At 36.3% G+C, this 18,151-nt stretch overlaps 1 protein-coding gene across 1 annotated transcript in view; it reads left to right on the top strand.

Moving 5' to 3' along the window:
• The window catches only part of cdh10 (cadherin 10, type 2 (T2-cadherin)), a 177,402-nt gene that overhangs the window by 140,542 nt on the left and 18,709 nt on the right, over positions 1-18,151 (top strand). The window contains exons 7-8 of the mRNA XM_002935584.5: positions 6,979-7,232; positions 9,392-9,528. Of these exons, the coding sequence (XP_002935630.3) occupies positions 6,979-7,232; positions 9,392-9,528 (391 nt within the window). The remainder of the gene's footprint in view (positions 1-6,978; positions 7,233-9,391; positions 9,529-18,151) is intronic.

Below are 18,151 nucleotides of genomic sequence, written 5' to 3'. Positions count from 1 at the left end.
GGGTTTTTTTGGCATCCTAAAATGACCATAAAATTGTTTAGTAAAAGCCTATATAACCCACCGTATATTAGAATTCTGGCTTAGCAAGACTATAGGGCACATTAATAACCGCAGTTGCGGTTGCAAAAGTTTGTTGCCTTGAAAGAAAAATCAAAAGGCAAAAATGTGTTAAAAGGCACTCCTTACACTTACTTGTTTATGGCACTACTCATTTCTTCCCACAACTCAAAAGACAAATCTGAACACTGATTTTCAGGGGGACTGCATCCAATTTATGTGCAAACGCATTTTGTGAGCATTTTAATGCACTGGACACAGCTGCGTCAGATGCAACATCATCTCATGAATGCTATTCTGTTGGAATTGTAAATTGGAGGTTCATTATGGCAAAATTGCTCTGTCCTTGTTTTGGATATTAAATGAGCCCTTATGTACTGTATGTTTTCATGTTATTAAACTGATATTAGTCTTTAATATTAGGACCAAGAGAGGTTTATATCAAGCATAGTTATAGTTCTGTATCTTGTTGTGTGAGTCATGCAGAATGGTATATTGTTCGTTTTTATCTTTATGTTTAATAAAAACCCACTCAATTAGACATAGGAAACAAACATGTCTCTAGCTAATATAAGATATATAATTGTTATGTAAGAAAAAAAAAAATACATGTATTTTGCATTTCTGAAAGAGACAACACTTTGGGGTTTATGTAAAAAAAGACACTACATTTGCCCAGGAGTAGTAACCCACAACAGCCAATCAGCAGGAAGCATTTACTAGTTAAGTTTGCTATTGGTTACTGCTTATTGGCCTTTTATTACATATGGGGGTAAATTTTTCCAGTTGTTTGCCCTACAATCAGGGCCACACATTTATCAAAATTGCCATGTAGAAAAAAATGAAGAAAAAGCAATACATCTTATAAATGAAATATCTGTAGATCTGATATTCTAGGTACAATCTTTTTAATTTCCACTTGCAATAGAACAGAGGAAAGAGAGGTTAAGAGGTCTGTGCCAATGACAAAAATCCACCACTATACCACAGGCAGTAGGGGCAAGAGGTTCTGAGAAGAAAAATACTGTTTCTATAAATATAGCAACTATCCATATATAACACAAAGATAAAGAAAGCAATTTTTGCATGTATACATAATTTCTGTCATCCTGTTAGTCCTTGATAGATTGTGATTCTCCTGTTTAAACAATATCTACCTGTCCTATTGTGCAGTCATTTTGTATTTCTAGAAAGATGTTAGACTGCCACCCTACTAATAATTATTCATTATTTCTTATCTATGTTCAACATAGAATTGCCCGCTGTATCATATCACCTCTTTCATTAACGCCTATGAAATGTTTAACATCCTGTACATTCCTTAAGAATCAAAAGGCTTTTTGAAAATTACTTCAGGAAAGGAAACACGCTGTCCTTATGATTGCTTTAATCTACTAATCACTGACTGTCCATCTGGTTTGGTTCAACAGAAATGTTACTTTTAACAGTTTTGAGATTATTCCAACCAAAGGCCCTCTCTTGTGGTAGAAATATATTAATTTTGTTAAAAGTTAATATAAATGCCACTTTATATTTTAAGATCTTTTATACCAGGAATTTGATAAGCACTATAAATATAAGACACAAGCTTCTGCTTCTAGTTCAAGTTAATATTTATTATATGCAGTATGAGTTTTTTTTTTATAGGTCTAGTTACCTTTAGCAACCAAGCAGCAGGTAGCACCTCTTAAAAGAAAAGATCTTATAGGTTGCTATGGGTTACTGCATTCGGGCAAAATTTGTGCCTTTTAAAGCGCATTGGTGATAGCAATAACTAACAGTGATAGCAGTAACTTTCACCAAGCATCAGTTTATCAAATTATCAATTTAGGATTAAACATTACAGAAAATAATTGTCAGAATCATTTCACCATGCATGCAGTTTGCACTAGAAAGCAATTATTCAGCCAGACAATAGTGCTTGGTGCTACTGACTTTAGAATACATTCTGATTAACTGACACAAGTATCAGGTTTCATTGACTTATAATTTCTTAAAAAAACTTTACAGACTAATAATAAAACATTCATGACAAGGACGTTTCAATATCTTGTTAGAATAACGAATATAGAATAGAACAGAAATAGAATAACGTGTATTTCCCAATTAAATCTGTTAATCTGCACACAATCATTATGATCCCTGAAATTATCCATTAAAAACCGATATTGGTGGTATTTAGACATGCGAGTCTTTTCTTCAACACTTGGCTAATGTAGTAAATGACTAGTGATGAGCAAATTTTTTTGACAAGCATGGATTCGCAGCAAAGTTCCGCATTTTGCTACTACCGAATTGTTTCACAAACGTTTGCAAAATTTCGCTGTGAAAAATTTGCGATTGTGTCCAAAAAAGACGAGCTGCAGTTTTGCAGAAGCCGAAGTGGGACAGATTCGCTCATCACTATAAATGACCATCAAATATTTTACACCACTCAACTTGCCATGACCCAGTAATGTAAACAGGACAATTTGGAGAAAGCTGAGTGTGTTTTTAGGTGAATTTTTTAAGCTACTAACCCTTCTTACATCAATATTTTAATGTTCATATTCACTGAAATTCATTACACAGATTAATAACTTGGCAAGATTTTATATGGTGTTTTATGGTTTTAATGTGGCTATAAGTTAATGTATTGTAAATTGTTTTCTAATGCTGCTTTTTTACACAATTTTATAAATACCAGGGTTTCTCTTTCATGAAAATGCTGATATAGAAAAATGCTGAGAGGTCTACTTTTGCATTTGAAAGAGCCAAGACAAACTCTATCACACTCAATTGACCAGTCTCAGACAGTAAAGTTTCTTATTTCCAATGGGACTATTGTTTTAAATTGAGGTGGGGAGTGTGGAAGAGCCACTGGTTATTGAGGCATGCCCTCCAATTTAAAACTTTACGAAAAGTTCTATTGTCTTTTCATAATTACCTCCAGATGACACACTGAGACAACAACACACTAAAATGAATATAACCTTTAAACGGTGATGAAAAACAAGATAAAAATCTTTTAAAAAAGCTGTTCATGCTTTTTTTATTTTAAATAAATACATTTATTGGGTTATCAGAAAATGAAATTTCATAAGGTGGAATGATATCTTAAGGGAGATATTGAGGGTATGGGGTACCTGAATCTGTGAATAAAGGCAAATCCATGCTCAGATGTAGAGAAAAGTCTTTGCAATGCTCTACAAACAAAAATTTGTATAAAATCATATTTACCCACATCTATCACTTATAGTTTACATGGTGGCTAGTGTGCTCCCCAGTTATCCATAAAAAGTGTATTTTTCTGTAAAGAAAAGTGTCAGGCGCAGCCACAGGTGGGTGGCTGGCAGGTAGGAGCTTATATGCCGTGTAATATGGGTACAGGGGGTACTGCGCTTGTGGATAGCCAGGAAACAAGTTATGTTGCTGAAACATGATTTATTAATGAAAATGGAGTAATAAAAAATATGAAAGTCCTTACAACAGGCCAGTGGTAAGAGGCAGGCAGAAGACAAAACAAATCCGTAAAACAGGCAGAGGGTCAGGACTGGCAGCAAACAAGGAGGGTCCAGAATAACAGGCAGTGGTCAGGGGCAGGCTGAAGGCAGGGAGAGTCCAATAATCAGGCCGAGGTCAAAACCGGGAGATCAAACAGAGGTCAGGAACAGGAGTCGTAGAACAGGGTAAGGTAACGGAATCAGGCAGGTATGCGGGCAGGAGTCAGGTAGGAACAGGGACTGGAACAAGCAGGTAAGGTCGCTGGAACGTAAAGGCTCAATGATCAAGCAACCAGGGGTTGCTTGTGACAGGCTTATAAAGCCCGTTAATTGACTGATTGGAACCACCTGGGCTAATTAAGGGAGGAGAAGGAGAACATAAACACAGAAGCAAAGAAGAGGGGTTAACAGAATGTTCCGGGCTGGATGCCCAAGGTCTCCAGTGGCTCAGTGAGGTAATGCAGAACCTGCCTAACATAGAGTCCAGAGTTCTGGTACAGGCAGGTCCTGACATTACCCCCCCCTTGAGGATCGACCTCCGGGCGATCCCAGGATCGGGTGGACATCTTTCAAACATCTTCTTTACAAAAATGTTTTTAAGGCTTTCAGTCCAAATGTCCACAGAACCCAAAAACAGAAAACCTGCAAAAATAGAAAATACTGGCCCAAAACTACTTTGGAAAATCGCAGAAAAACATAAATTAAACCAAAAGAAAAAACTTCTTAGAAAAAGTCCCAAACAAGGTGAATGCCAGAATAGGTGGTTCATCAGAAACAGCGGCCAGAACAGGAGAGTAACCAAGTCCAGGAACCACAGCAAAGGAAACGCCAGGGACTGGAGCCAGAACATAGGAGTGCCTAGGGTTGGGAGCCAGAGCAACAAGTTGCCAGAGCTGGAAGCCAGAATAGAAGTGTCACCAGAGTCAGGAGCCAGAGTGGATGAAATGCCAGGGTCAGGAGCCACAGCGGAGTCGTCGCCAGGGTCAGGAGCCACAGCGGAGTCATCGCCAGGGTCAGGAGCCACAGCGGAGTCATCGCCAGGGTCAGGAGCCACAGCGGAGTCGTCGCCAGGGTCAGGAGCCACAGCGGAGTCGTCGCCAGGGTCAGGAGCCACAGTGGAGTCATCGCCAGGCAAAACACCCACTACAGGTGGAAGAGAGATGCCCAGGGAAACAACAAGACCACCAAACACTGCAACAGAACTGGCAGAGTCTGGGACACCAGAACTACCAGATCCAGTAGCAGGGAAGGCAGGTCCTGAAGCAGTTTTGTCCTCAGAGGCTGGTGGCAGAAGTATTGGCACCAAGGCAGGAGCAGGCACGACCGCTGGCACTGAGGCAGGAGCAGGCACGACCGCTGGCACTGAGGCAAGAGCCGAGGCTTGCAGTTCAGGCACAGGAGCCGAGGCTTGCAGTTCAGGCACAGGAGCCGAGGCTTGCAGTTCAGGCACAGGAGCCGAGGGTTGCAGTTCAGGCACAGAAGCTGGAGCAGGAGATTGAGGCACTGGCACAGGTGCTGGAACAGAAGACTGAAGCACTTGCACAGAGGCTGGAGCAGGAGACTGAAGCACTGGCACAGAGGCTGGAGCAGGAGACTGAAGCGCTGGAGCAGGAGACTGAAGCACTGGCACAGAGGCTGGAGCAGGTGATTGAAGCACTGGCACAGAGGCTGGAGCAGGTGATTGAAGCACTGGCACAGAGGCTGGAGGCGGCAGAGGTGCCTTGGTTATATTTGAAAAACAAACAAATTGAGGTTCAGGCCTGAGATCTTGAGGGACTGATACAGCAGGAATAGAAACAGACAGAGGAATAGGAGAGTTCTTGGGGATAGAACGGCCTTTAAACCTAGTGGTAAATGCCGTAGGTATTTCTTCCTCATCGGAGTCCAAATCTTCCCATTCTTTGTCGTCAAAAATATCTTGCCAATCTTCCTCATCAAGTGAATCTTCACTAACCTCTTCCTCAGAAAACTCTTCTACCTCAGAAAACTCACTGAAAGAAGTTGAAGCAGGTGTGCAGTCTTTGGGCCTGGGTGAGTACCTTGGAACCGGAGGAGTGAGCTGGAAAGTTTTGGGCCTTACAGCAGAAAGATCTGAGGTGGAGGAAAATATACCTGAAACTGGCCATAGATCTCCTGTAAATGTTGCCTTTAAAAATGAAAGAAAAGAACAGGGGTCTTCTAAAAAATGTGTGTCTTCATCAATACAGGTTTCAGCCCACTCTGCGGCCTCACCGCCCAAAAGGAAAAGAATTATTAACTTGCTCTTCATATTGTCAGGAGCTTCTTTGAAAAATGGAACTGTGGAAAACCTTTTACATAAATCAAGCAAATAATCGAATGAGTCTTTCTCCCCCTCATACCTCTTAATGGAAGAAAGCCATTCGGCAGATTGTTGTAGTTCAGCATTACTTTGAACCGCAGAGTTGTTACCAGCAGGCTCCTTGTTATGTGGCTTGATCATTCTGTCAGGCGCAGCCACAGGTGGGTGGCTGGCAGGTAGGAGCTTATATGCCGTGTAATATGGGTACAGGGGGTACTGCGCTTGTGGATAGCCAGGAAACAAGTTATGTTGCTGAAACATGATTTATTAATGAAAATGGAGTAATAAAAAATATGAAAGTCCTTACAACAGGCCAGTGGTAAGAGGCAGGCAGAAGACAAAACAAATCCGTAAAACAGGCAGAGGGTCAGGACTGGCAGCAAACAAGGAGGGTCCGGAATAACAGGCAGTGGTCAGGGGCAGGCTGAAGGCAGGGAGAGTCCAATAATCAGGCCGAGGTCAAAACCGGGAGATCAAACAGAGGTCAGGAACAGGAGTCGTAGAACAGGGTAAGGTAACGGAATCAGGCAGGTATGCGGGCAGGAGTCGGGTAGGAACAGGGACTGGAACAAGCAGGTAAGGTCGCTGGAACGTAAAGGCTCAATGATCAAGCAACCAGGGGTTGCTTGTGACAGGCTTATAAAGCCCGTTAATTGACTGATTGGAACCACCTGGGCTAATTAAGGGAGGAGAAGGAGAACATAAACACAGAAGCAAAGAAGAGGGGTTAACAGAATGTTCCGGGCTGGATGCCCAAGGTCTCCAGTGGCTCAGTGAGGTAATGCAGAACCTGCCTAACATAGTCCAGAGTTCTGGTACAGGCAGGTCCTGACAAAAAGACAAAAGGAGGAAGCAAAAGTTTTACATTTGCTTGTTCATGGTCATAAAGGAAATAAGCACCAACAAACTGACAGTCGTTTCAAGAGAGTAAAATAATGAATAGCCAGAATATTGCTTAGGTTCTTTTATTATTATTATTATTATTATTATTATTATTATTATTATTATTGTCATCATCCATAAAGTTGTAATGAGTATGCTTATATTAATATGTTTATTACTCTAATAATGCTAATCTTCTTATTCTTAATTGATATTCTGTAATTCTTTTTAAAACAGAGATTGGACTATGAAAGCAAAAGGTTGTACACTTTGAAAGTGGAAGCTATGAACACTCACGTAGACCCACATTTCTATTATCTTGGACCTTTTAAAGATACCTGCACTGTAAAAATTTCTGTGGAAGATGTGGATGAGCCTCCAGTGTTTAGTCGACCAAGTTATATGTTTAAAGTCCATGAGGATATTGAATTGGGAACAATTATAGGTACTGTGATGGCAAGAGATCCAGATGCCATCTCTAGTCCTGTCAGGTATATATCATGTGTTACATTTTGTTGCCTTCTATAATTAATCTGCTGCATTGGAAAAAATGTAACACTCAGCATTCTCTTTTCTAATCATTTCTCTGAGTGTTTTATTGTCTGCGCAATTGCCAGTTATTGTTTTTGTTCTCCAAAGCAAAAATTACCTGTAATATAGAATTATAAAAAGCGAATCTAGGTAAATGGACAATTTATTTAGAGACACCAGCCTGGATATTCTTATATCTACTAGTAGATTTATGGACTATGTGTATTATGCAATCAGCAATTCCATATACTTTATTATTTGCATGTTATCCCATCCTGTACAAAGTTCTTTCCTATAAAATAATGTCAAATTAGGTCTAAACACTTTTATTTTCAAGCTATTGTTTATCCATGGGGTTTTTAAATTACAACATATCCATTACTTGTTAGATTGCAGCAGTGTAAAAACCAGTGTAAAAACCTACATGTACATGGTGAAGAGTTCAACAGTCAACTAGTCAATTTACAGGCAAAATTCAAGAATAGAATTAAACTGGATTGTTAGCAGTTAGCAAAAAGTCAGGAGCTTGTGAAATCAGCAATAACTGACAATACAGAGCTCATTTAGGAAAAAAAGCCCATGCAATAAGGCATTTAACCCAGGTACACTTTAATGTTTAATGTTTTACAGTGGCAGGTAAAGTGTGATGACATTGCCTCTCCATTCCTTTCTGAGTAAACATCCATTCAATATAATTGTCTACAGTGACTTCAAGTTATCATATGCCATAACTCTTCTTTTTCCATATGTAATAAAAGGCACATCGTTTGCCTGTTTGCAACCAATGCATGTTACCTGCTGATTGGTTGCTGTGGGTTACTGAATTCTTTACGAATTTGTGTAATGTTCACAAATTAAAAAAAGCATAAATGTTGACATATTCATTAAAAGATCTGAATGAGAAAATACAAATAAGAATATGAAAACCAAAAAATACTAAACATTTTTGAAAGAATTTTCTTGCACTTACAAACTAAAAAAAATTATGAAAACCTCTAAAACCACAAATTAAAGATTGTTACAATCTGCTTAGGACAGCTCTCATAGACTTCTACATGACCTCACCAGCTTTTAGAAGACAGTTTTGAATTAGTATTTTTCGTGGTTTAGAGTACTTAGTATAATCCACAATTTTTAAAGCTTAAAAATACAATTTGTGAAAACCAAAGATGAACATTAGTAAAAGTGTATTTTATTATATAATCCAATTTGAATTAATTTGTTAAACCTCACATTGTGGCCTTGCAGCTGTAAACCCAAGCACAACGTAACTAGAAGACCTCTCTCCTGCCAAGCGGTCAGTATTTATCAGCAGAACAAATCCACTAGCACCATCAATAAGTTGCATAGTGTTTAAGGAGAACTTAACCCTAGACCATTTTTAACCTCCCTTTACCCACCTCCACTGTTCCCCTTCCAAGCTCCCTCTCCCGCAGAATATATTCTCCTCAAAAGTTCCCCTGTGTTCTGACCTGCCATAAATCTTAAGCTCTGTGTAAATGAGTTCAAAGGCTCCACCTTAAAGTGACTTTCAACCTCTCCTATCAGTTCCCCAATACAGATCTTGCTGGAGCATGCACAGTCAAAGCTGATTCAGGAGCTAGATTCAGCTGTGCATCCTTGTGCAAGATCCATGTTGTGGTCTAACAGAAGAGGATCAGAAGGCAGGGGGAGATGGCACCCTTGAATTTAGCTGTGCAACACTACAGATTTATGGCAGGTCAGCACACGGTGACACTTATAAATGTAGCTGTTGCCAGAGGGAGCTTGGAGGGGGGACAGTGTAGGGGATTGGAGCAGGTCTGTGGATGGATAGGTTTAGTTCTTCTCTAAGGTAATTTTTTTCATCCCACACACAAAGGCAAAAAAGTTAAAGAACTACTTTTCTACTATTAGTTAGCCCATAACAGACATTTAAATGGTAGTAAATATGCCCCTAATTGGCTGTGAGTAAGTAGAAAAAATAGATATACAAAGTAACAAAATATCAAGCATACCTCTGAATCAATAGTCTGATGTCAAGTGTTATTTACACTTGAAAGGGAGTTTTATAAATCAGGCAATTATTCTCTTTATTATTTATATATGTGTAATATTTTTACCTCTGTTTTCATCTTAGGTTCTCTCTCGATCGCCACACTGACCTTGACAGAATTTTTCATATATACTCAGGAAATGGATCAATTTATACTGCAAAACCTCTGGACCGTGAAATATCCCAGTGGCATAATCTTACCGTCATTGCAACGGAAATTAGTAAGCCATTTTATAATCATTCTTGTTTACTGCGAATACTACATTGCAATGCCATCAGTTGCTTTAATAACTAGAAACCTGTGACCGTGAGATATGTATTCTAAAATTATATGCTTCTGACACTGGTTTAATTTATCTAATCATTCTTGATATGAAAAGAAAACATTTCCCTCAAGTCACACGTTGATTCTGTCTTTATTACCGTGTCTATATTTCTCCTTCCATGCCTATCATCTGCATCAAATCGAAGTTTTCCCCACATAAATATGTAACCTTTTCAGTCATAAACATCGGCCATATTATATTCTATTTTTTCTGTCGGTACAAACAAGCTTTGGAAATTTCATTTCTTAAAGAAGTGCAAGCACAATTAAAATCGTCAGATTTCAGAAAGTGTATTTACAGTAAAATGGCTAAAAGCAAATGTTACAGAGGTTTTTTTTTTTCGTCTTTAAAGCATGACAGCGAATTACACTTCTGCTAAAGAACATTTTTTGCCACAGGAAAAAAGCATAAACCTTTTTTGTCAAATCATATTAACATTGTATTCTTTCTGCAGAAATATGCATCTTTGTGGAACATCGTCTACATAATGCATGTTGGGTCAGAAACACAAAAATTAACAGCACCTAAAAACACAGTCATGGTTGTGTCTTAGTGAGAAACGGCAGTTACTATAGGTACAAATGGATCACACTTTACTGATGAAACTGTAGCACATTAAACATAATCCAAATAAGTGTCTGTGCAAGGTATACTGGAATGTTTTTCCTGAATATTGCTCAAGTACCCATTGTATGTTAGATATATTTATTGCAATTTATGTTTTTATTTATTAATTTATTTCTTTACTATTTATTTATTTATGTATGTGTTTATGTTTTGCCAAAGTTAATCCAAAGCCTTAATAGGATTTCAGGAAGAAAATAAAGACATGCTTTAAAACCCTGCTTTTATTATAATTGTTAAATGGAGAGAAACAGAACAATGAATGACTTATGTCTAATAAACCCTGCTCTGTAAATATCTTTGGCTGACGTAGCAAGTGGGAATTAGTTGATTTTATTTTATTTAGCCATTTTTACAGGATTTGTATTTCGTCTTCTTTGTAAGGTAAATTAATATGTATCAGACAGTGAAAAGTGAAGGTTTGACCTGTATATTGGTGGACTTTAATTTTTAGCTCTATGAATTCCTACAGAACCATTTGTGTATTTGCTGGGATGGGGGTGGCACACAGCACATGATTCTGCAATGCACCACAAAGGAATCCATGTGGAGGTGAGGTAAATTTGTAGTGAGGAACAACAAAGGGTAAAGACAATCAGATAGCTATGAAAGATATACCCCTCAAATCCATTTTCAGCATCCTCTGGCCCTTTGCTCTTCTGATTGTGTAAACAACAGAACATTTCCCTAGAATGGTGAAGAGTGGTGAATTGCACATTTATTTATTTCTCTTCACTTTCTGATCAACATTTATGCGGTGGGTGCACTCAAAGCTTTTTCCAGTACTGTTCTGACTTCACAGTACAATAATATGTTATTTAAGTGCCATATCCCATTGTCATGCTTCCTTGGCTTTTCTTGCTATGATATCTTCACTGCATACATATCCCTTTGTTTATTGTGCATTTTGTATAGTGTGGTCATTGCATGCTGAGCACAAATGTGCCTTCATTAGAACAGCTCTGTCTCTCTGTTCATTCTAGCTACTGTTTCACATGCATTTCTCTTCATTAGGATATACCAAGACTGTTTTTTTATTTGAGCCATCCAGGTTAGATAGATAGATAGATAGATAGATAGATAGATAGATAGACAGACTGATAGATAGATAGATAAAACCCATGGTGCTGGTAAATATGTGCACTTATTATTAGCTTTCTTTTACTAAATACTTCTATTTTTTATACACCTGCAGAATTACTGTTAGAATTACTTAAGTAAATTCATATAAAGAAAGCTAGAAAAAATATTTTCATAGCTGTCTCTGACACATACAGTACTGCCTACAGCAAACTCCATAAGATTTACTATACTGTCTAGAGATGTTAAGTGACACACTGCAGTAAAACTCAAGTTAAGATTTGTATGGTGACAAAATAAGTTCTATTGTATTCATGTGTAGTGGACATGGTTTCCTGAATAGTTCTGAGATTCTGTCCCATGCTTCCTATAAAATTGCAGTAATCGTACTAATTAACAAACATACTTTTTAATATTGCATCAAAAACTTTTAAGATAATGATTTGTATTTAGTTATTACCTTTTAAATAGGTGCTAACCTGAAATCTGTTTAAAAAGAAAATACGGTCAGTGTTAGCCTTAGTTCTGTAAGCATTTATGCATTACATGTATGTATGTATGTATGTATGTATGCATGTATAACTTTATTTATAAAGCGCCACAAGGGTACGCAGCGCTGTACAATCTTACAACAGACAAAATTACACAAAGGGAGTACAAGTGTTATAATAAATACAATAAATAAGTATAAATACACAGGTGGGAGGTGGCAGTCAGGTGGCCGGTTAGTAGGAGATTGCAGTAATCTACGCGGGAATATATAAAGGCATGGACTAGTGTTTTAGCTGTTACTTGAGAAAGAAAGGGGCTTATCTTGGCAATATTGTGGAGGAAAAAGCGGCAGATTTTGGCAGTGTTATTAATATGGTTAGAGAAGGAGAGGGACTGGTCAAAGATGACCCCAAAGCAGCATGCTGAATTAACAGGGTTAATGGACATGCCGTCAATAGTAATGGTGAAAGGAGGAGAAGGGCTAGGTTTGGGCGGGGAGACCATGAGCTCTGTTTTAGCTAGGTTAAGTTTGAGCTGGCGTTGGTTCATCCACGGGGAGATAGCCAGGAGGCAGTTAGCAATCTGGGTTTGAACATCAGTGGTTAGTGCAGGGGTGTCTAAATATATCTGGATGTTATCTGCATATAAGTGATATTTAAGGCCAAAAGAAGAAATAAGGTCTCCTAAAGAGAGAGTGTACAGGGAGTACAGCAAAGGACCAAGCACAGAGCCCCAGCACTCCTACACTAAGTTGAACTGGGGTAGAGGATTTGTTAGCAAGAGCAACAGAGAAGGAGCGGTAAGAAAGGTAGGAAGAGAACCAGGATGCAGCTTGATACCCAGAGAATAGAGAATTTGCATAAGGATAGAATGGTCGACAGTATCAAAAGCAGAGGACAGAAAGCCCTCTCCTTCACAGATATAGAAAAGTTCAATATGTCAACATTAGTTCAACAAATCCAATTATCTATAACATGTTCAGCAACAGTATGGGGAGATTCATCAGAGGTTAAGGAAAAGTCTTTAAAATTACTGATTTGGAACAGCCTTGCAAGAGTTTTGGGCATAAACTAAAAATGATTGTTAAGACCTGAAAAGTTTTAATGGGGCCATATTTGACCTTGGATAAATCTGCCTCCCGTCTGTGTAGGAATGAAATAAATGCAAATGTTATTATTCTCTTGAAGTGGCTGTATGTATTGTTGCCATCGGTTGTGAGATTAAATGCAGCCCTTTTTCCACATTTTGCATTGTGACACATCCTTTATAACTAAGATAATTATGATAATCACACACACCATTATTTAATATATGTTTGGATCAACCGTTAAAAAGCAGGACAAATTTGGGCAGTGTTCTTTTATGATTCAAAGCTGCCATGCATTTATACTAAAAATCCTGTAACAATAAGTAACAATTTTCACAGTATTCAGTACATTACAGTCACTTATAATGTGCTGAATAAGCAAAGCTAAATTATATATTTTCCTCTTTGAACTAGATATTTATGTGATGTTTACAGAATAATTCTGTAAGAAGGAACAATAAGCAACTACATTGTGCTAAAAATAAGGCCTTCAATCTTAACCGCAATGTCTTGCATTAATAACTTTGGTTACAAAAAGCAGGAAATTGTAATTGCACACTTCAGAATATACAGTATGATGACAGACAATACTTTACTTTTCCTGCAGATGTGTTTAGCCTAGGAGCTTTGCAGATATAGGCAAAAGACCCCCTTCCCTCATACTTTTGGTTGTATATAAATATGAATGCATTTAGAAAAAAAAACATCTAAACTAGTATAGGAATGAAGGAAAATTAATATAATGACATATTAACTATCTCAATAGAACTATTGTATTGTTATAATGTTCCCTCTATCATAAACTGACAATAGCACAAGATTATAGTCTATACACATTTGTTAAAATATGATCTCCATGGTAATTTATATCATCTAAAAAGGGAACGAATAAGGCTGAGCTGATCAACTATATCACAATCAAACACACAAAAATTGCCCTTTTCATTAACATACACACACATATACTCTCTTAGAACCAAATTCATATGGCAAATCCTTCCTCTGGACCATATATCCCTAGTCCTCAGCAACAAACCTGTTGTCTGGCTGTTAGCCACTCCCCACCTCAAAGCAACATCCTTTCAAATGTAAGGAACTGTAATTGAATCTGCTATTCATTGAAATTTACTCATAAGTTAAATGTGTCATATTAAAATTTGCAATTTCAGTGCAAATTGTTCATTGTTATGCCTACTTTAAATATTACACTATGGGCATGTTTATAAAGGTGTCCATAATATTTTACACCAAAAATGTAGGACATGTAATGTAAAATAAATTATTTATTTCTAAAGCTTTGTTGTTATCCTTACATGTAAACCAATGACTGCATAGTCATGTGATAATGGAAATAATGAATTATATATAGCTATTTTTTTTTTACACCAGGTCAACTCCTAAGATTTAAGCATTATATAATAACATGGACCAGGAGCAAACCAGGGAAGTCAATGCTTCACAAAAAATTGTGTGAAAATCTTTTATGTTTTATATCATTTTACACAATTTACACCACTGTTTGGTGTATTTCAAACAAGTTTTTACACTCTTTCAATGACAATGACAAAAATGACAGAATTACTGCATTCGTTCTTATCTATTTTTTATTCTAGTCAAAAATATTGCTCTGCTAATTTTTTTTAATTACTAATATTTTTATTATTTTGATTGACTTACGATTCTGTTATATGGTAAACTTTTGTCAGTACAAAAAATAGTACAAAATTAAGGCCCTAAATAAATATATATACAGTATATATAAGGGACCGAAACGTCGGTTGTACATGCAATTATAATACACGAAAGATTTTTTGAAACACAAAGACCCTTGGTGCTGGCTGTTTTATTTTGATATTTATATGATATCCCGGGCACAGGGGCAGCTGCAGAGCAGCAGATTTTGGAGTGTGGTGCTGTCGTGTGGACTGTGTTATATATATATATATATATATATATATATACACACACACATACATATATATATATATATATATAAGAGAGGACACTTGCAGACAGATAAGACTTCATAAGTTAACGTGCAGAGTGAGAATGATCAAAAAATAAAGAAAAATTATGGCAGCAGTGAAATACTTATGGAATAAAAAGTATAAATTTTATTAGGACATATGAAGCCTAACGCGTTTCATGCCTAAAGGACTTCATACCTCAATTTCCAGTGATATCATGAACAAATAATGTTTTAAAATGATCAAAATGCAAATAAGTTTCAATTAAATTATTGATAGTCTTTAATATGTTTGTAAGAAAAAAGTTGTTGCCAATGGTGGAGGTATTAAAATTCAGCCTCAAAATGGCGGATACTGAATACATCTAGATAAATAACATATAAGTTTAAAAACAACGGTAGGGGGGTGGTTGAGGTGTGACCTTTTGAGGAACAATAATAACAAGGAGACTTGAATGTCAGAGATCTTTTTATGAAATACACTTGTGTTTCTGAAACTATTTTGGTGGTGTATATACAGTTGCCTAAGGGAGTCAAAAAGCATATAATACAGTAAAGCAAGGTCAGAGGATATGGAAAAACAAAACCTGGCAGCAAAATTGTTAAAATTATGAATCACTTAATTGTGATTATACCATTCTGGGCTCTAGGTTATATCCTACAAGTATACATGATCTAAAGGTGAGGTATTCTCTGATTTACTTTATCTTGCCAATGAGATTTGGTATATAGGGTGTAACATTGAGTTTGTTTTAGCAAAAGGTGAAACAAAGTTTGTGTGTTTGATTTGTTTATCACAAAAGCTAGATTTTAGAGCTGTGTGATATAACCAAACTTGGAACCACCTCTGGCTCACATGACTGCATATTGCTTAGCTATACTTTTTCCCATTTATTTGAATGAAACCCAGATATAAAGAATAGATTTGGTGGAGATGATAAAAATCTAGCTCCTTAAATTAGATCTTTCTTTTTCTGGCTAAAAACCAATGTTAAAAACATTCCAGAAAATTGGTTGTAAGATAAAAATATATATAAAGATACTAATATATCTGATTGGAAGAGAAACTGCAATACTTTTTGCATTCGAGCATACAAGCTGAATGTCAAACATGAAATGATTAAAAAGGCGGCACTAGGATACAACACCAGGAACTCATAATTGCATCAGCCCTATCATTAGGAGCTAGATTGCCTTGGTGAATTTTTTTATCTAATTTAAATAAATGTGTGTACAATACTCTCCTTTTTATAGCAGCTTTTTGTCTGAATTGCTCAGTGTTACATTATGTAATTATGGTAATATTAAAATCCTATTTCGGGCTGCTTCTACCTCTGTTTTTAAAACACACCCTTGGATCTCCCCTTCACCAGCTCATCTGTACTAATAAAAATGCAGCCATTTGCTGACAGGATGCTGCTTTAAAGCTGTGAACATAATCCCTCCTCACACAGAATCATGTGCAAATCCACGTAAATGTTGTGCACATAATTCTTTGAAAGAAGCAATCAATTTAGTCAGCTTGTAAACAACACAGCAATATCCTCTCATTAAATTACTGAATTTTCAGCAAAAATGATGAGCCCCTTATGGAGAGAAAGGAGTCCTGTAAATACAGGGGCAGCAGGACAGAATTTAATAATCTTCCAAAGATGAAAATAATCTGTGCAAGAATTTACAAAAATAATTAACATTACAAAAATAGCTACTAAATATGACCAGAAATAAGGTGCCTGCTATAGTGAGAGCTACCAGAGCTAAACTTCTAGGTGGGATTCAAAGATATTCCTCACTACCCAGTTTCTATAGGGTTCAAAAGTGTGAACATATCCATGTCACCATATTAGCTAAATCGAATAGTTCTATCAGTAAGGCATATGTGTTTTTAACAAGTTTTATTTTAGAGGTTTTGGATTTAGGACGCTGTTTTTTTTATGCAACAATTCTAAAAAGTTGTGGTTTTCATGCACCAAGTCGAAAAGTTTTTGATCTTCCTGACTTTTCTGTGACTTTTCTTATGCAGTTTTTTTCAGTTCACACTTTTTAATGTAAGGCATTCATGGAAATGAGTTTATTTTAATTTTTAAAAATAAAAAAATGAGAAATGTTCTAACATTTCTCATTTAGTAAATGTTTTAGTAAATGTGCCTCTAAATGTTTCTTATTGATTTTATTAATAACAAAAACATTTAAAAAATAACTGCCATTATCACTCTACCCTCGATCTTTTCTAAAATACTGTAAGCCAAGAAAATCCCTCCTGGATTTAAACAGTGTATAAATAAAGGGGAAACACTGTAACTCTGTAAATTTAAAAGTGTTTATGATAATGTGCACCTTTACAAACACAGATTGCACAGTAATGCCAACCATCTGTCTTATTGGATAAGCCAACTAGCAGAAAAATTACAAGGGCAACAGGTCATTCCTCATGCATACAAAAAGCATAATACCAGATGAGTGAGAATGAGTTGGCAAAATATATTAAAAATAATGAAGTGCAAGTAATATAATTAAGTAATGAAATGCATCTGTATAATATATGTTTTTTTTTATGAAACAGAAATGTTGACATCTGTTATAACAACTCTGGGTTGTTTTTATTAATGTAATACATTAATAATGGAACAAAACAGTTTTTTTACATGTATGTATATACAGTGTAGATTTTATATATATATATATATATATAATATATATATATATAAACAGTATATATATATATATATATGTTCAAAAATGTATATATTTTTGGAGTGAACACCAGGTTTATTTATGGTGCTTTGCATATAGCACTTTGCAGCAATGTGAAACCTTGGAATGTTTGAATATTACTGCTAAAATATTATCAATTGTATCATATTAGTTTAGTTTTTATTGTATATGGACTGGAATTAGAACTAGCAGAATTACTTATTTAGGCCTTAATTAATAGTCTATTCTTTATTTTGGCTTCATACAGTAATATAGGTTCTCTATATCACAGGCACCTTAGCTAAAGAATACTAACCCCTATATTCAACAAGAAGTAGTTTAAGGAGTAGTTTAATATGGAGTGTGTTGGATCTGGGGTAGATAAGGTTTTACAGCAATACTTTGAAAAGATCAGTGTTGTATTAGAATTTAGGCCAAGTAAACTTGTCAATTATTACCTATAGTATAGTTTCCCAAACCAGTTGAATAATGAGAAAGTGTTTACTAGATTTTTAGTTTGTATTTTAGTAAGCTGTCATGTGAATTTAGTCTATTCTGTTCTATCTAGTCTGGTC

This window comes from Xenopus tropicalis, chromosome 6 (assembly GCF_000004195.4).
Source record: "Xenopus tropicalis strain Nigerian chromosome 6, UCB_Xtro_10.0, whole genome shotgun sequence".
NCBI classification, from domain to species: Eukaryota; Metazoa; Chordata; class Amphibia; order Anura; family Pipidae; genus Xenopus; species Xenopus tropicalis.
Note: the sequence above shows the minus strand (reverse complement) of the source record. Positions and strands in the feature narration are given on the sequence as shown.